Source organism: Drosophila subpulchrella, chromosome 3R, assembly GCF_014743375.2.
Source record: "Drosophila subpulchrella strain 33 F10 #4 breed RU33 chromosome 3R, RU_Dsub_v1.1 Primary Assembly, whole genome shotgun sequence".
NCBI classification, from domain to species: domain Eukaryota; kingdom Metazoa; phylum Arthropoda; class Insecta; order Diptera; family Drosophilidae; genus Drosophila; species Drosophila subpulchrella.
The window spans coordinates 4,648,226-4,668,414 of record NC_050609.1 but is presented as its reverse complement, the minus strand read 5'-3'; the positions used below and the strand labels follow the sequence as shown (position 1 = coordinate 4,668,414).

At 38.9% G+C, this 20,189-nt stretch overlaps 1 protein-coding gene across 4 annotated transcripts in view; it reads right to left on the bottom strand.

Annotated features, from left to right (window-relative positions):
• LOC119563504 (sex determination protein fruitless) overlaps positions 1-12,557 on the bottom strand; it is a 100,099-nt gene extending 87,542 nt beyond the window's left edge. Inside the window, exon 1 of one of the 4 annotated variants that reach the window (XM_037876950.1) lies at positions 12,418-12,557. In XM_037876950.1, the coding sequence (XP_037732878.1) occupies positions 12,418-12,500 (83 nt within the window). In that variant the 5' untranslated portion in view covers positions 12,501-12,557. The remainder of the gene's footprint in view (positions 1-12,417) is intronic. The other 3 variants (XM_037876948.1, XM_037876949.1, XM_037876947.1) reach the window with 3 other exon arrangements.
• Between the last annotated feature and the right edge of the window lie 7,632 nt (positions 12,558-20,189).

Genomic DNA, 20,189 nt, shown 5'->3' with positions numbered 1-20,189 from the left:
TTTTACGATCGTATAATTAGTTGGCCACGGCCACTAATATTTGCAACAATGTGGCTAAATAGCAGCCTTCTTATGACCAAATTAATGGAGCAAACCAGGAAGGCGAAAAGACCACACAAATATATTAATAATATTCATTATTGGAGTTATGAAGATCAATATTTTCTTTTTTACAATGATACTCAGAGGTTCCCAAAATAATTGTAAACATATTAGATGAGACATTAAGTTTTTAAATAATACTAATGCAAAACTGATATATTTGAATAAGAATAAAATACTATGAATAATTTTCCTCCGAGGGGTTAAGATCTTATCCTGCAGTTTCCAAGGAAATTACTGAAAGACTGTTGAACTATCGGCCACCGATGTCAAATGTGAGGCTCGTTCTATAAGGAAAAAGTTATGCAATCGGCTGCCCAAGATTGCCAACCGATACATTTCCCATTGCATTGAGCAGATGCCACAGCACATTTCTCATGGCCGGCCATTTATGGCATATGGATTGCCAATTGTCGATTGCCAAGATCCAAGATCCGTCCAAGATCGATGAACAATTTAACGGGCAGGCCAACTTGGCTCGGACCTGCCTTCAATTCTAACTGTCCCTCTGACAAAATGCCGCAACCTGCAAATGTAACTGACACACAGACAGTTGGTCAGGGCAAGAACGGGGAAAAATCAAGTAAAATACAAATAAAAATAAAAATGCTAGAAGATCGGCGGATGGATCGACCATCCCAGCCAACGAGACTGAGTATACAATGTGCAGGCAGGGAAAAAAATAAATCAAATTTTCTCATCAATCTCATCGAACATGAAAATGCACTTTCAAAACGCATTAAATAAACCATAACGGCACGCATGCGCCGAGGCAAGGGAGAAAAAGAAACAGAAACAGTGACTTCACCGAAGAGAGGCAGAGGCCGCGTAAATCTTTCACTTTGAGCCAAATGCAGCACAGCTAACTGCAGCTAACTGGAAAACTAGCGGCCGAGAAATAACGTAAACGATAAATGCGCATAGGCAAGTGCAGCCCCACAACCTCGAGGAATACGGATACCGGAGAGAAGGGGCGGTCAGGAGATCTGAAGGCAGCCATCCAGCTGGTCAATGGAGGTGCCATTTGGGAATCCAAAAAAATAGCTAGCTCAACCCTTAAATAAAGGAAGGTAAACAATATTTCTAATACTTCGATTAATATCGATCACATACAGCTAGGAATATTATTATAGTGAGGATAAATAAAACTTTAATAATGATCGATAGATCTTTTAAAGATATTTTACATAACATCATTTATTTATTCATTATATAACCACAGTTCTTCAAATGCCTTTTTAAAATGTTATAAAAAAAAAAGTTAGGAATATAAATCTGTAGAGCTTTTAGGTGTGTTTTAAAATATTTATTCTGCCACAACTGATGATGATAATTTATATTTCTGACATAAAATAAAGTATGGGCACCTCTATTTTACATTTTACATTTTCAGGATCCCAAACTAAGTAAAAAAATCAAAGGCACGAGCAACATTGAACTTATGTTTTAGTCATTTTTAAAGCCAGTGTTACCTTTTGAAGTTTTTAAAAAATATTTACCCCAAAAATAGCCAAATTCCCAGCGCTTTTGGCCGCCGACTCGCAGTATTCGCCGTGGCCTGGCCATATTTGGCATTGGCTTTGCCCAAACTCCGTGCCTCTCAGACACGCTGCGACTGCGCTGACAAATTGCTGTGGTTGTTGCCGTTGCCTGGTGTCGCCAGCAACATGCAACATGCAACAGGCACTGGGCAGCAGCCGCTGCAGCAGCAGCATCCGATATGCTGGCCTAGAGTCCTCGAGGCAGCGTGGCACACAAATTTGGTAGCACGCCGCACGGCGGCACTCAATAGTGTCCAATAATTCATAACGCAGCCGTCGCCGTTGCCAAAATTGGCAAGACGCTTGATAAGCCGACGCTTGTTGCTTTTGTTGTGGCAGTTGTTGCTGCTGCAGTTGTTGCTGCTGCAGTTGTTGCTTCTGCGCAGCCGCGCGTAATAAATCTGAGCAATTTGTTGCGCACTAATCGGCAGAGCTAAAGCTCCGGCCGCCGTGGCTTTCGTTAGCCATTTCAATTGAAAGTATCTATCAGCTTATGGGTTGCAGGTGTTTTGGCCAAAAAATCGACACAGCGGGAACTTCAATTAGTGGGCCGAATAAATCAGTTTAGTAATTGCGCAAAAGATATGCGAGGAGATGTTACATAGAAAAGGAATTGTTGTTTATAAGCTAGGAGGGATAATAAAATGGGCAACAGGAATTCCAAACATTAATTCAGGACATTGTGAGGAAAACTTTTAAATTAATTATCCTTTACGGAAATATAATAAATAAATATAATCTAATAGTAGGCTATCATTATTTTTTGGTTAAGCTTTTTAGGACTAAAAGCCATATCGGTTTCCCCAGACTTTTTCCACTCCATCGGTCAATTCAATTCAATAACTCGAAGCGCTAAAGATTCGCCGGAACCGCTTCGATGGACTGACTAATAATAGCCATAATTTGGTTGGGCAAATGAAATTAGCATGCATTACACAACGGCAATGGCCAATAACGGCACAAACCTGCCATTGATCCTTGGGGCGTCCCATTGGGCCTTTGAGTTGGCTTTTTTCGTGAGCGGCCGTTGCAGTTGCAGTTGCCGGTCGACGGTCGTCGTTCAGCAATTCCCTGCGCATGTCTGACTGACTGACTGACTGGCTGATTGACTTGGCCGGGGACTGGGGATAAAGACTGGAACTAAGACTGGTATTGGGGCTGGGATTGGGACTGGGACTGGGACTGGGCCCGAGCATCATCAATGAAACCTGGCGGATGTTGCTTCACGCTGGTTTGCTAACGGTATCTAGCCGTTCCACAGAGGAATAAAAAACTTTAGTGTTCTGATAAAATGTAAGCTACACAATATTATACAAAATATTATGTGATCCTAAGAGTTTGGGTCTACAGAATAAACCATAACCTATTTTTAAAAATATTAAAAAGTATGCTTTATAGATAATAAATTGAATTTCTTATATAATAATTAAAAAAAGTTAAGCAAGTATTAAAAAATACTCGAAAATATAGCAATATATATAAAATACAATTATTTCCCTTGAATGTTATATTAACCCTATTTTATATTTCTAAGAACTAATAAGTATCTCCTATTTTTCCGCATGTAGACCCACTTCCCCTAGCCATTTGAGATCTTTCTAATGGCGCACGCATCTCCATCTCCATCTGCATCGCATTTGCCGCTTCAATGGCCAACTGAGTGACCAGCGAATGGACCAACAGTGAATTTTTCCTCGATTTTCTCATCCTGTTTTTCTCAAGGCCCGAATCTTTTCAGCTGGGCGCCATGGCGTATGCATTTTTTATGTAAATTGATTTTCCTCGCTGGCTGTCATTAGTTATGATGGATGATGTTTGCAATTATTTAAATACATTCAATTAATACAAGCAGGCACAACATAAACAAGAAAATAACCACGGGAAGAACGGCTTAAGCTTGAATTTTTTAATTGGTTATTTGGGGCATTTAAATCAGACTTTAAGTTAATAAAATAAAGCACAAATTATTGTACATTTTGTAGTCTTTGAAAGGTCTTAATCTTTGGTGAACCGATTTATAAATCACTTATACGCCCGGTAAGCCCATCTCATAGTCTCTGGAATGCCTTCATTTTCGCCTGCCTGGGAATGAGTTAATAAAATAATTGAACTACATGACAATAACAAGCTCAGTCCGGCATAATTGAGACCTGGCAGTAACGAGAACAAGGGCAACATGGCGATGAAGAGATGGCCAGCCAGGGAACAAGGCGAAACAAGGAAAGCGTGAACCAGACAATCAATAAAATTCTGGCTAAAAGCGCCGGGCAGTGGCAACAGGTAAAGGCAATTTCCAATTGTCGGATTGCCCTAGACTTTTGCTGTTGTTGCTGCCTGTGCTGGGTACAATTTCAAAGATTTCTCTTGAAAATTGAATACCAAATAAAGTGCCGTAAAGCAGAGTACAGAAGTCAGCAAGGAAAAGCCCAAAACAGTAAGCCAGCCAGGCCTGAATATGATTTACATGCGGCACTAACTTGAGACCAAGCTGCAGTAGCAACTGCACTGAGAAAAAAGGAAAATATTAAGTGATATTCTACAGATTTTCGAAAAATCCTGAAGTATTTTTAAAATGTAAATAGGTAATTTAACTGGATATTTTAAAAAATTTAAATAAGTACTATAATTGTAGTATATATTTCACTAGAAATATGTTTCTGGCACTGCTAGGTAGTTTGAAAAATATCCATCTTAAAATTCCGAAACATAAATGCCCCAAAAGTGGGCGTCACTATTTCGTGAACCGTTTAGTCAATATTTCTCAGATCTTAGGTCAATTAAATTTATGAGTATCATTTTTCATCGTGTGGCAGAATCAGCTTGAGCATTTGCCGTTTGTTGGTTTGGTTCCTTTGGTCGTGCCACGTTTGCCACCTGTTCCTGTTGCAGTCTCTTGGCTGGTTCTATTTTTTGCAGCCGCCGTGTTGGCTTCTTTCTCCCGTTATTGTTGCTTGCTTAGCCTTGCCTTGCCTTTATATCGTTAGCTAATTTTATTGTTACAATAACTGTTGTTGCTGCTGCTGCTGGCATAAATGGCATTGCTCTTGCTGTTGCCAGTTGGCTGTTGCCTGTTGCAAGTTGCTGCTGCTGCAGTTGCTGCTGCCGCTGCCTGTTGATGTCGGCTATCTCTCGCACATCTTATGACCGGCCTTGCTTCCACTCGTATCAATTCTATTAAGCTTGGCAGCCCAGTTCCCCTCTGACTCTCCGCTCCTCTGCATGTGACTAATCATGCAGAGCCAATCATGCCACAAGTTTATTTATTTTCACGTTGCAACTGCCGGGCTTTGGGGTAACAACAACAAGAACAACATAAGCGATGAACAAAAAAACTGGGTAATCCACTTGAAAATTCCTCGATTTTCGCTTCCTTTTCACCCGTACATATAGATTTTCCATTTTCCATTTTTTGTGTGCCTGTTATCGCCTGACTATCAAGGCTGCTGCTTGTTCTCGTTATTGTTCCCTGTTATGTTGCACGTTGTTGGCTTGTTTGGCTTTTCCCCGCTCGCTGGCTGTTCAAATTTTTATAGAGTGAGCTATCTGCTGGGCTGTCTTGTAGTCCGTCCGTCGGTTTGAAGACGACATCCCCCACACATGAAGAAAATTTGCCACTCAAATGATTTTGTATTTACTAAAAAATGTTATTTTAGAATATCAAAATTTCTTGGTAATAGTGAACCAAAAAACAGTAAGGAATCGCAATGTTCAAAAAAAAGCATTTTTTTTTTTAAATAGTAGTGAATCTAGACAAAGAATACATGGCAAAGGCTTGATTTTTGACTGGCATTATTTATTAAAATATCCGAAAAGTGGATATGACAGTAAGTGTCATAAGGCCTTAAACCTTTTAAACACTTTTTTTGAAGAAATTATATTTTGAAGTCTATTATTTAAAATATATATTAGAGAAGAAAGCTAGTGAAATTCTTAAAGTAGCGTTTGAAGTTTTTGATCTGTACTATTAAAGAATGGTGTTGTAAAGAGGGTATTGTGTTAGTTTTATTTTTTAAGTGCATTTCTATTGGCATTGCCAATCCCAGCTGCACTTGTTGTTCTCGTTCAGTCGGCGAGTGTATCTGCGAGTGTGCATCTGAGTATCCAAGCATCCGAACATCTGGGCATCTGAGTATCTGTGTGTGACGTTTACCGCTATCGCAGCTGTCACTCGACTGGCCGGCCGTTATGTGTCCTTGAAAGATCTCTAACTGGCTAACTGTTTCAGCCTCCACCTGCCGCCCCTAACGATGGCCGTTGCGGAAATTATAATCCATTCAGGTGAAGTGCTCCTTTTTCTCTTCCCCCGAAATCGGAACAATGGGAGATATTGGTTCAAGTGCCAGGAGTTCAGGATCCCATCATCCATCATCCCATTTTGGTGCCGTGACCCAGGGGAGTGTCATGTAACACAGATTTGCCGATGTTACATTTATATTGCTCCCTTCCAGACAGCTCCAAAGTGGCTTTGTGTGAGCTCTGATTGGATTGGGGGCGGATAAACAAATCTGCGAGAGACTCCAGTTATGCAGGTGTCACACTCAGGTGTCAAGGATTTTGGTAAGCCAAATAAATATTGATTTGTGAGAAAAGAAATCAGAGCTGTGACACATGCAAAAATAGTTGTCACCCATGTGATTTATGAAATGGTATCATAATATGGGATTTAAGGCAAAAATTAGTTAAAATAATACTATATTATAAGAATCCCTGTTGATTCTTAAAGACATTATGCATATAATGCAAATCTATCATTTGCTCTTTCTATTTTCATTCGGCATCCTTATCCACCTTTATCTCTGAGCTACAATCTAGAATGCCATCAGCCTACACATTTCCCAAATAAATCTTAATCACACATCAGCGGAACCTGTCCACGTTGCATACCAGATTAGAAATCCTACCTGGGAAGGCATCCTCTTCAACATGATTTAGCTTTAGTTTTTCTTTGAAGGGGAAGTTGGAGAGATGTCGAAGTCAATGTCGCTGTCGATGGCACTTGCTTTCCTCAAATATCGCAAGTAGGGAATGCACAATTCAGAATACACCAAGCGTAATTGATAAAGACCGACAAATCCGTTGATGGCTATGGTAATACTAGGAGAATGACCGATCTTTGGAAGTCGGTGGAAAGGCAGAGGGAGGCGACTCGGGAGGAGGCGGATCAATGTCGTTTGAAAACGATCTTATTGATGGCAGGAAGACAAGGACCTAAGATTGGCTGCTAATGCCAGCTTCAGGACCGATTTTGCGACGCGTGTAGAACCAGTTGTAAATTAAACGCGCTCACTGAGCGAAACATTTATCTAAGTTCGATCAAATTATTAACGAAAAATGTAAAATACAGATAAAAGTATCATTCAATAAAAAAGATTTAATACTTCTAAAGTATTTACTGGGCGAAAAATATATCCAGATTTGATAACATCAATTCTCATTGCACTGTAAATTTACCCTAGAGTTTTATCCTACAAGTATGCTTACTTATAATTTTTAGATAATAATTTTATTGGTTTTAAAACCATTTAATATTGTCTATAAACACTAACCGTTTAGTATAGTTTTTGAAAATGCTCGAATATTTTTATTAGTTTTGCAGGAATATGTCTGGAAATCTTAAACATATTTCCAATAAATTCTTTAAGAAAAATTTAAACATCCTTAAATAATATATATTTTGAATGACAGACGATCTGTATGGAAACTGAGACATGTAAAAAAGCTATTTTTTCCAAGGGACATATTGTGATACAATCTTTACTAAAATGAGATCTTAATTTAATTATCAATTTTTACGCAAGTGTGGCTGCTGTTCCTATTGCTGCCGCTATAAAGTAGCGTTCGATTTTTGTAATGATTATCGCCATTACAGGAACTGCTGCTGCATCTTTGCGATTGCGGTTAGCAGCTGATGGCAACTACCACACAAAAGGTGGCTAACAATGCAACTGCAACTGCAACTGAAGCTGCAACTGCAACTGCAAAAGCATCATCGACATCCACATCAGCAGCAACATCAACAAACTGGCTGCAATTAGAGGATGGGCGTGGGGCGCGGCTGGGGCGCATAAATTGCGTTAGGATAATGATCGCGCTTTGGCACAGTAAATCGCATTTCGAAATGCAACGGACACCGGAGGTACAGTTCGAATGTGCAACCTATCTCCCCATTTTTCCTATATTTTTCCAACTCTAATACTAAACTGGTTCGGCAACAAATTTGACGCGCGCGCGCTGCTACAAATGAGCGGACACAAAGAAAGGGGGCAGAAAAGCAAAAGAAAGCAGTAAGCCAAGATCTGAAATCTGAAAATCTGAAGGAAAACCAGTAGATGGAAGGCCAAGAAGCGGCCAGCGTTTTGGCCACGCATGCTGGGGCGCCATTTAAATTGAGATTTATTGCCAGCCACTTTTGCTGCAGGTGCATCATCAAATTGCAACGGCAGCATTTTGCGACGGCAGCAAAGACAAAACTGTAAAAACGCTGCCAGCACGGCTTTTGTCCTGGCTAAAATATAACAGTCAACAAATCGCTGACCAATGAAGATGAAGTTATTAGGCGACTTCTTCGCTTATTTTGCTGCAGCGTGTTGCCAGCATTTTCTTTTTCCTATAGCGTAAGAGTTTTCCTCTCACCTCTCGCTGTGTGTTAAAATCCGTGGCAAGATTTAGAGTAACGACATGGCTTAACAAGAATTTTAATTCAATTTGCTTGATGGCAGGAAATTGGTCTCGGACTTTTGCAGGCCACATCGCTCGACATCAAACGGAAAATAATTTGGAAATATAAATTTAAAGTGACTACAAAGTTTTCGCTTCAGGATTTAATTGGATAAAACATTGTCAATGTATTTCAAAGGTAGGTTGACGAAGTTTAGAATTTTTGGATACATTTGAAATAAACAGTGAAAATATTGTAGAAAAATAAAATGGTTAAATAAAATATTGTTTAGGAAAATTTAAAAAAATTAAGATTATAATATATAAAATAAATAAAATGTATTCAAGAAAATTTTACAACTTATATACATTTTCTATGTACTTAGACTTATTTTCTTTTTAAAAGGAATTGCATTCTCCAAATCATATTATATACTTAATAATTTGATGTATCAGTATTAATTAGATTATATCCAGATCTCTTTTTAAACCTCCTTTTTTCTGGTTTAAATAAATGGTTAGTAATTTTTTGTAAAAAAGCATAATTCGATTAAGATTTAAATGTGGTAAGCAATACAAATCTCTTTCAAATATGTATCCCATTTTAATAAAATCCTCATATTTTTTTTAGAAAGCCCTGGACCAGTGTGCCTCACATATATTTAATTGCAATTGACACTGATTAGCATTTGCACGCCAATGCGACGGGGCGTTAAGTAGCCGAAGGCATCTAATGAGTTTGCCATGTGGCAAAACATAATTTCTGCATGTCAGTCACTCGGTCGGTGAAATGCCAAAGAGGCAGAGCATCCAGAAGGGGAAAGGTGGGCCAGGTGGAGTAAAACCAGGCAGGAGGCGCTGTCAATGTTGCGGCTAATCCTGCTCATCATCTACATCTACAGTTGCAAGCACGAATGCGATTTTGAAAAATCACAAAAAACCGGTTGTCACTATTTGATGGAAAAGTCTCTGGATGTTGCTGTTGTTTTAATGTTTGTCTGTTTGGCTGTTTGGTTATTTTGCTGCTGTTGGCGGGCAGGCACCTGCTGATTTTATCCTTGCCGTTTCGGCCATTTGGGGGCAGCTTCTGCCGATGCCTCATCTGCCCCTCCAGTTGATTGTCTGCCGTTGATTGCCGCTGATGTCTTGCAGCTGTGTCGCCTGTATCGCCATCGTCACCGTCATCCTCGTCGTCTGCTGCAAATTAAGTTGCTGCCTGCTAGCATTTACATGCCGGCCAACTGGCAGCTTTTGATGTTTTAATGATAAGATTTGCGCGATTGATTTTTCCTGGGTGTCGAATCTGTTGTAAAGCCAGCCAAGGAGCACTTAGCGAAAAATATGTACCGCAAACTGCGAGTAATTTGAAATGTAATTATCTAAGCATATGAATTTACGTTGTCCGTACGTTGTCTAAATAGTTTACTTAATGTTTTTATAATTTCCTTGTACTAACGGAAAGGCTTCCACCATGTGGTTTCTATCCTAGAAAAGCTTAAAGTTTTTTTTTTACAAATTGATAAAGTAATAATAGAAATAGAAAAGTAGCAATCATTAATCTAGGATAGGTGTGTTTTACTCTTAATTTAATTTAACGATTGTTTTAATTTTAAAGAAATGTATCTTCAGATATTGGAGAGTATAAACGTTTTCAAAATAATATCCCTTAAGCATAAAGCTACCTCAATGCAAACCATTACTAAAATTGTATTACTTATATTTCATTTATATATTACATTTGTATAACTCTCAAACCTTTTAAAGATATATATACAATTGTGTACAGCTGTTTAAATATGAAAATATATTGAATTATATAAAAATGGAGTTCTAAATGTTTGTAACTTTTTAAAAAGATTTTTCCCCAAATGAATAACTAACTTTTTGTGGCAGTGTTAAGCGTTCAGTGTCCGAAAAGTGGCGCAGAAACGTGCCACAAAGATTTGGCTGGCGTGGTGCCACGCCCCCACCGACGCCCCCGCCCCGTATCAAGGTCAATGGGTTAATGCGGCATCAGCCGGTGATTCGTTGGTTCGGCCCCCTATCCCCTATTCTCTATCCCCAACCCCCCAGCTTCCCACTTTCGACGCCTGTGTCTCGAGTGAATCCCAATAATTGCCACTGCCGGCAATCCGCAAGTGCAACTGTAAGTGCCACCGTTTTCAGCCGGCGGCCAAAGAGTCAACGGATTGACAGCCGAGTTGCAGTTTGCAGCTTGCATTTTGCAGTTGGAAGCAGGAGATGGAACTTGGAGCTGGAACTGCCACTCAGCGGCAGACGGCGCATGTTGGCCATCAAATGTCCGGGCTAAACATTTAGATTAGACCAGAGACGATTCTTCCGTCAGGAATGCCATTTTTTATGGAGCAGCGGTAGCCAGTAGTATGTAGTATGTAGTTGCAGTTGCAACTGCAGAACAATCGACGCGACGATGGGGTCTAATCTAGTTAAATTGTTGCATGCAACAATCGCAGCAGAAACCCACTCGCCACAGATACAGATACAGATACAACAGCAGATACAGCTACACGATAGCAGCAGATAGTCGGATAATTTCGTCGGGCTAATTGCGAAAAGTGCTCCCGTGGCGGAGGAAAAGGCAGCAGGACAAGTGAAAGACAGCGGCGCACGTGCGGCGGGGGATCAGAAAAGAGTTCCGCCGCAAGTCCCCAACCCCCAGCGCCCCTGTCCACCAAACTCGATTAGCCAATCCTCCCTCGAAGCCATGACAAGTCAGGCACTTAAAGAAATATCTATTCGGAAGTATTAGGAACATTTTTGGAGATGATCTTAACCCTCCTTTGCACGTTTAATATTTAAAATAATAAATACTATTTATTAACTATAACCTTTTTTATATACTAATATAAATATAATAATAAAAATAATAGTTTGGTAACCGTAATCAAACCAATTTAGGATTTTTGTTCTGTACATTTCTAAGTAAAATATGTAAGTCGTTTGAATAGTCCAAGTAATGTAACTTGTATTGAATAATAAAGCCAATATTATTGGTACTTAATAACCGTCAAATATTTTAGAGATCAAATTTTAATTATAGAACTGCAACCATGTTAAATTTTGATGAGTCTAAGATATTCCAGATAATAATAAGTATATTATAGTATAATAATAGCTAATATGAAAAATTTGAAAATTTAATCAATGTGATGTCTTATAAATGGTCTTATGGACCCTTTAAATAAAGCCTAAGTCGCTTCAAAAGAACTAGAAGATTTTAGTGATGGGTTTATAAATTCTAATATATTTTTTGCAGTGCACCGATTGCCATTTATGTAAGTGACACCTACGAGGAGGCTGCCCGGAGGAAGTCAAGCGGAGCTGGGATGGCAATTGTGTTCTGCGGGCCCACAAATAATAGCTTCATTGGGCAGCCCGGCAGCAGGCAGCAGGGAGCAGGCAGTTGGCCAATTTCAATGCCAGTGGCCAAAATGGGCAACCTGAAAACTGAAAACTGAAACAGGCACAGGCACAGTGGCCATGTCATGCAATGGAATCTGGTCTGAAATTTGCATTGTCTCTGGTTCTCTGGTCGGTGGCTTTGGCTTAAACTTGGCCAAAAATGGTCGTTGGCATGGCCTGACATTATTATGCTGCTGATGCGACTCCCTAATGGCTTCTGGTGGGGCATTTAAATGTCCATCAATTTATCAATTAAGTTAGCAAACTAAACAATTAATTGTCAGCCAGGGCATGGGAATCTATTTTCTTTGGCAGAAAAATAGAAATATGTCTAATCTAGCACACGTACGATTGTCTTTTTATATTGGCTGATAATAATTTATTGGATTTTTGGTTGAATTATTTTTAGAATAGAATTCAAAATGGTTTTGAGGATGTTTTTAAATTTTCTAAATTGATATATTTAATTAAAAGGCTTAAACTATATTTTTAAAGATTGCATTAGCTCCCGATATTTTGGTTTTGTCACTTTTTTAATTTTCTAAATTCCTGTAAGGAAGCATTTTTAGATATATTTTTTAATAAAGGCTCACTTGTGGACTAGGTTCGAATTTCTTCCCCGAACTTTTCCATGCATTTATAAAACGCTCAACGCGGCCGATTTTATGACCGCGACGTTTCAACATTTACTAACCGTTTGCATTGGCAGTCCATCCGCAATTTAGCTTCCATTCCGACTGCAAGTGACAATAAGTGCAGTGCGAAAAGCTGGTTCATAGTAAAAAATTCACCGAGCTTGGGCGCCTGAGCGGAATTTATGGGCCGCACACATGGCGCCAAAGGTAAATGTGGGCGACCAGGTAACTGTGACAGCAGCACCGGCTGAAGGTTACATTTTCTTGCCCCTTTTGGCCACGCCGCACAAACTGCCAAAGAAGTGCCCCCAAATGGGGGGCGAAATGTTCAAAATTACTAAAGCCGCTTATAGAGAATGCAGGCATATTTGTTGCAGCTTCGCATTTGGTTTTTGTGGCACGTTGGCGATGCGTTCGTGAGTCGCCAAATGTTACGCACCGTGGGCGGAATTTCGGGGCTTAAAATGAAAAGTTCTTTTGCCAAAGTGTAGTGAAAATATTCCAGCTAAAAGTTTAGATAATGGTGTAACTTGGTACCCCTTATACCATTATAATAGATAGCTGAGATAGAAATAAGAAGAAGGGGGATCATTAAGTAAATTTATATTTTCTTCGAACAATGCCCCATGGCAATATTCATATTACATTCAATAAACTTTTACAAGAGCACTTTCCATTTACAAGCATCTCGGGTTTAATGACACCCACTTCAAGTTCTGTTGGCAAAGTTATAAATTAAGTGCCTGCTCGGCAAGACAGAAGAAGAGAAATGTTCTCGGCAAAAAGCTGGCAAAGATGAGTTTTTATGGAAATCAAATTCAGTCATTCGAAAATTTGCAATTGCATTTAAAAGTGCTTGCTTGCTAATTGTATATATTCCTTGAAAATTATACAAGTTTAGTTACAAAACTCCATTCAAACTTCTAAGTGATAGGCTGTAATTGTATACAAGGTATAAAATGGAAAATTGTATGACTTTAAGTTCTTACAAAACATTAAGGAACTATACTTGAATAAATTTATAATTAGAAAAAAAATTATATTTTTTATATTGATAAAATATTTTAATAGATTTTTTAAGAATATTTTTATATATATCTAAGATATTTTTGTCCAACGGAAATATTAATTTACGATTATAATTTGGTTTCTTTTGCTATTTATCACTGTTTCTCACGACCCATTCATCAGCTGATCAGGTGCTGGTTTTTATTTTTATTTTTCTACCTTTCTGGCACAGTAGTTCAAGCTAAATGTCATAAGTTAATTAGATTAAATTCCCCAACGTTAGAAATATTGTTACATGTTCTTTGCCCGCTTTCTATTCGGCTGCTTCCTTCGTTCTGTCTATTCTTACTATTCATTCCATTCCACTCATAATACTTAAGTATTATGAAAATTTTCACTCGATTCCGCTGTTCGGTTGTCAATGCCAGATGGGCGGTGGGGCAGGTCGACGGTGGGCGTGGTCGGACTGGAAGAGGCATACTTTGCGGATGGCTCGAGACGCCGCACAAAAGTAGGCAGCAGATTTTCTTGGTCTGCACGTTGGCCGAACAAAAGGCACTTCTATTATATATGGTCTGTATTTGTTCGCATGTGTGCTGATTTCCTCAAGTGCAGGGTAGCTACCTGCATTAATTAAAAGATTCAGGGAAAAAATCAACTAAGCCATGCACTCTAAAATTCAATAAGTTGCATTAGGCTGCGAGAAAAAGCCGTAGAACCGCAAGTTTTTCACCGACGACCCCGAAGGAAAAAGTTTTACTTTTGCCCCCGAAGAAACAAACAAATGAACAAGGGTTGGGGGTTAAGGGTGGTTGAAGAAAAAAGAGGGCGGATAGGTTGGGAAATGGCGGAAGAAGGGGGTGCAACACATCTCGAACACCCACGCACAAATGACGATGCTCAGCCTCTCGACTTTTGCCTGCGAAATGGGGCTGCCCACTCACGCACTTTGCAGAATCACCCCAAACCACACCCTCTTGCCATAGAGTACTGAAAAAAATTAAGTGGGTGTTCTGATTACCACTTTCGATAGGAATTTTTAAAATTAAATTAAAGAAACAACATAGATTTTTAAATTTACAATGTTATTAAGGTCCTATAAACCTATTTCTAGATTATTTTGGTATTCCAATTAGGCTAATAAATATTGAAAAAAATAAATATGTATTAGAAAATCTTAAAAAAAGTAAGTTCGAACATATCAATGAAATGCAATTTAAATTTTCATATTTCAAATATCACTTTAACTTTTGACCCTATTTCTCTCTGTGCACCAATACACCACCCCCAAATTCTCAACCCCCACGCACTTACGCACTTGTTGTTGGTAAGGCGCTTAAGTGTTACGCATGTGTGTGCGAGCGTTTGCATTAGTGTGCGCCATTTTGTAGCTCAAACTTGATCTGAGGGTTGCACAGCTGGATAGCATGCAATATTTTTAATGAAATATGCAACACTCAGACACTCCACTTGCAGAAATATTTAACAAACAGTAACCGAATGTACTGCAATAAAATAAGGCAAGAACTCACTTTCGAACTTAAAATAAAAATCAAGCAATACATATGCTATAAAGATAAAACACACTTTCAACTAGGGTACATTAAAGATACATTTGTATCTTTTTCAGTTTAAGCCCGCTACACCTTTGATTTATCGCAAAGCTGTAGTATTTTTTAATTCCTTCAGTGCACAGTGACAACTCCCATTGGGAAAAGAGAGGAAAAACTGTATGTGTGGGTTTTCGCCGGGGTTTTCCATTTCCGTGTAATCATTCTTAACTTCCAGGGCGCTGCACGTGACTGTGTAAGCTGGGAAGTCAAGTGCTTGTGATTTGCAATTGTCGAGTCGCCAGGCACACGCACATTTGTCTGAAAATTTTATAACCCCGACGCATATTACATTCTCCAGCGCTAAGTGACCCAAATTGTTGTCAAGCAATGTAATTTGTGCATGCTTATATTTCCCTCAGTTGCACTGGTCCTTTGGCGCCCACGGTGCGTATGCGTAATCACGCCAAACAAACTTCCTCGAGAGCCAAATCTTTCACTGGCCCCGGGTGCGTATTATTAATAATGTAATTAAAATTCCAATTGCACTCACACACAACGAAGTGGCCGCTTTACGTTTAATTAAACTAATTCAATTGGCAAATAAACACCTGATTAATATTACGCATACGCAGCGTTTGCCTGTACACAATGTGCATTTGCTCTCTCTAATTGCATAGTCCTAAGCTGCAGAAGGGGATTTATTTTGCACCGAAAAATAAACCCGATTCCACAGACATTTCGGTGGGAATAAAATGTAATCAGCAGTAAATCAAGTGCGGCATCGAGTGCAGGTGAAAAGTTGATTTTGCACAATACAAAAGTTGATGAGTCAAGGGAGGAAAATGTCAAGTGAAGGGATTCTGAGCGCCTTTTCGGGGAGAATTTCTATACCCAGCAAAATATTTGAAATTATGATTTTTGCCGTTGGCCACACTCGGAAGCACTCGAAAATCCTCTTCCCTTACATTTTCGTTTGCCACCATCACTTTCGGGTGACAACTTCACAAAGCTCACACAGGAAAATCCTTACTTGCCAGTTGGCAAAAGTTAATTATAAAGAGCATTTCGTTTTGTCTGTCTCGGGCTCTTTGCCACCATTTGTTTGTCTGTGCTTAAGCCTTGCTTTGAAGGCATTGCTTTAATAAATTATTAAATGCCAACCGAATGGCAAAACTGGAAATCAAATTCATCGGCAATTTGTTAGCTTCTGCATGCAGATTTCTTGGCAATTAGTCAGAGCTTTGGCGAAACAAATCAAAGATGTAGTTTAAATACAGTTTTATTTTTAAAAATGCAAATAAGAAATCTTATGAAATTTCTTTTCTAGTGACGCCTTATAGAAAAAGATAAATAAAATAGAAAGTGATTAGAAAAATGCCATAGTTTAATTGGACTGCATATTTAAGATGCATGATTTAGAAACGTGTTGATAAAAATATCTTTCTTGGGGAATTTACTGAGTTAAGCTAAGTTTATTATTGTATGCATTGGAATAAGCAAATCAAAAAAAATTATTTATGTTGCTTAGCTTTATCACTTAACCAAGTATTTTGGCATTAAATTTGTTCAAGTGGTCAAGACTTTTCGCTTAAATACACCGCTGACCCTTGCAAAAACATGAAAGCCAACTACGCTGACTTTCTCGAACCTGTCTTGACCCAAGACCCTAATGAGCCAGCGGTGGCAGTTTATGAAGTGCCAACATCTGATTCTTATCCAATTAGCGGGGGCTGTTAGGCGACACGCTGCGTTTACGCCATGGCACAGACAAACTTTCCCCCAAAGGATGTGGTGAAGAAAGAGGGTAGATACACTGAGAGAATCCATAGCTTAACACGTTCTCGAAAGAGATATTATAACTACGGCTTAAGGGGAAAGTGTCTTTAAATGGTAAATATATTTCCAGCTATTAAATATTGCTTAAACTCTAAGCAGTATAAGTTTAAGAGATAATATTCTAAATTCAATTCACGAAAGAAATATTATAAATATATTGGACACATCCCTGAGATAAACGTAAAATATTTATTTAGTTCGAATGTAATTTAATTGAAGTGTAAAACCTACGTTCGTATCAATTAAATTATGTCCCCTAATACCTAACACCCTTTTTCCAGTGTGAGTGCCATGGCGAAAAGAAACCACTGCTTTGTTGTTTTCCGGCAGGAAAGGGCTAAAAACATTTGAGCACACAAAAAGTTCAACAGTTGAACCGACAGAAAACGCCAAGTGGCAAAAAGTCAGCTGGAAAATGTGTTAACAGGTTAAATTCAGGAGTAAATGCCAGCCATGGCTTAAGCCCGTTTGGGCCACACTTTGCCTTGTTAACTGATTTTCTGAATTGTGATTTATTGACCGTGGCTGTGGCCGCAGGTGTTGGGGTGCATCCAATTTTTTGTTGTTGCCAGCACTTCCGCAATTTCAAGCCAACACTCTAAATTGTTTGCAGCAGGTCAATAACAATTTTGCCTCTATTGCCTGAGTTTCCTGCCGGATAAGTGCACATAATTTGAGCGGAAGGATCTAGTGGGGGGTGCTCAGTTTTTAATTACAGGTATTCAGCTGGTCATATCCATGGGCGATTCATTTTCAGTTAAATTCCGAGAGTGGGAGAAAAGGAGGCAGGACAGGATGAGATACGCACTTTTCTCGGCAGGATGCTGGTATCCCTGTTTGCAACCCCAAACAACATGGCCTAGAACAGAGGGACGAAACTTCGGAGGAAACTCCGGCCTTTTGTACTCGTCCTGTGCCAGTTCCACAGTCTGCTGCATTCATTAGACCTGGCCAAGTGGCGCTCACAGAGACTGGGAATTAAATTGCATTTACAGGCACCTCTCTAGCTCCTCCGCTTCATGGATTCTGCGCTAATGGTGTAACATGACTTGGGGCCATCGCGCCATTATTATTATGGTTATTATGATTACTCTCGGCCCTCAGCAATTTCCAACTGGAACATTCTTAAGCGCCGCCAAATTGTCGCTTAGCCATGGCTTGGCTTTGGCCAAAATAAGCCGAAGCCTGCTGGCCAAGTAAATTAAATGAGCTGTATTCAGTTTAATGAAAATTAAGCCATGGGAAAATGCAGGTATAAAATTCCCTTGAGTGGGGATTATTAATATTGCCATGAACTCTTAAGGCCAGAAATTAAATAGTGTTTTAAAAAGCCCTCTAAATAAATTGGGTTTTTGGATTTAGAGCATGTACAGATGGGATTCCAAAAATAAAAAATGTTATTTTGACGTGTAATCTTAATTTAAATAGCCACAAAATCGTAGATAACTTCTTTTTTTTTTTAAGTTTTATATCCTATCACCCAAAAATGTTTCGGGCCTCAAAACATTTTATTAACTAAGCCCATGGGGCGGCAATTTGACAAATTAGCATGTCTCAGCCGTCAGGACACCTGAGAAAGGCTAGCGATTTTGGCAGTTACATGTGTTTCTTAATCACATGGCGGCTGCAAAGGTCCCTTAACAGGAAGTGCATGACCAGTGTTGGCAACTTGCCATGCCACACGTCACAGTTACGAGCCAGGCGAAATAAACTTGGCCATAAGTAAAGCGCAAGTTGAAAACAACTTTTTCAATAAATGAACATGTTAGCCGTACAGCAGCAAAACCTAAATCACAAGGGAAAGTTCAAGGAAAATGTACTTTAATTTGTGTTTTTGAATTGGAATTCAAAATTAAAAAAATTTTAGTACTTATATTAATTATACAATGTTTAAAAAATGCTGTAAAATTTAAATAGTTTTAGTTGCTTTAAAGTATAAGTAGTTTTTTGTGCCTGCCAGTGTTGAAAAGACCAAAAAAAACAGGAAATGTTCTTATCAAATGTAAGCAATTTCTCAAAAATTTCCCTGAGCAGGTGTGACCACAATTATGGGTGCAAACTTAATGAACATCTGGCATGTCAACCTGCCATTGTACTTTTGCATATTTAAGCCGCTTGTTGAGACATTTCCGCTGTAATTGATTATCGCCTAGCGGGGAACGAAGTAACGCGATAGTGGCAAGGAAATACCTTTATTTAAAATTCCAAGGAGCCGGTAGAGTAATTACTCTACATTTTTTTCCCTACTTCTCGATTAAGTTGCATGTGTAACTTGACTTGCATGTTAATTAAACGAATTTCGTTGCATGTGGCTGGGACTGGAGTTAGTATTTTTAGTTTCCACTGGAATTTATTGTTTGTTATTTTTCATTTGGCATGCGCAAAATGCAGCTAAGTTAAGTTGTTCATTGGGGCCTATTGCCTGTTTTGCTACGGATTGTTTATCACTTGCTTATCACATGCAGCGACGATCATCGGTTGCACTTTCCACAAAAAGGGGCTCTATGCCGCCCGTCGTCATCCGAATGCAGTTGAGTTCTAGGTGGGTTTCACTACTTTGGTCAACTACTTTGGCTAGTCGGGGTCTTAAGTCTATGATTAAAATGGCTCTTCACTTACCGCGCCAGTTGGTGGGGATATTTTTTGTGGGTTTGTTGATTGTAGTCTTGGTATTTGGTTTTTTGGTTAGGATTATGAGAGAGAAACGGTGGCTAACTAACTGATTACTAGAGTTTAAGAAAGGACTAACTTTAGGTTGCTGGGCTTTTTGAGGGCCCAGTTCGGGTTGAGTGTTGATTGAAGAGCAGGTCCTCCGGTTTTTAAGGGAATGTTGATTGGTGATCATCTATCTTTCTTTCTGGGGGTTGCTCCATCGTCACATCTCATCGTCGAAATCTCACAGTTTGCTTGATATTTTTGCTCACTTGAAAAGTGTTTGCCTTACAATTGCTTACGATCTATATGTTACTTATGGTTAGACTAATGGGCTGGCCAATTGAGCTTCAATAGGGGTTTTACTTTACAGTTTGTACTCTTGGTAATTAATTTTTGCATTTTACATGGGTGCATATCTCGCCTTGGTGCTCGGTTTATGCCTAGGACTTAGGACTACTAATAGTGGTTAGGCATAAACTACTTAGTATACAATATGTGTGTAGTTGCGTTAACTTTGATTTATTGTTTATGGTATTGCTTGGAAAGAGTACTATTTAAGCTATGAAAAATTCTTTGTTTTCGATTTACGTATACTTTGGTATTAGCAAAAACTATTTTTGGGCTAGTATGTGATTAAGTTTTGTAGTAATTAAAGGGTAGATTGTGGACCCTTTCGTTTAGCTGTTTTCATCTACAGATATATGCAATTGTTTTTAACTCCTTTTCTGGCTTTGGCTATATAATACCTTTTGTTTATTCTTATTTAAATATTATTTTAA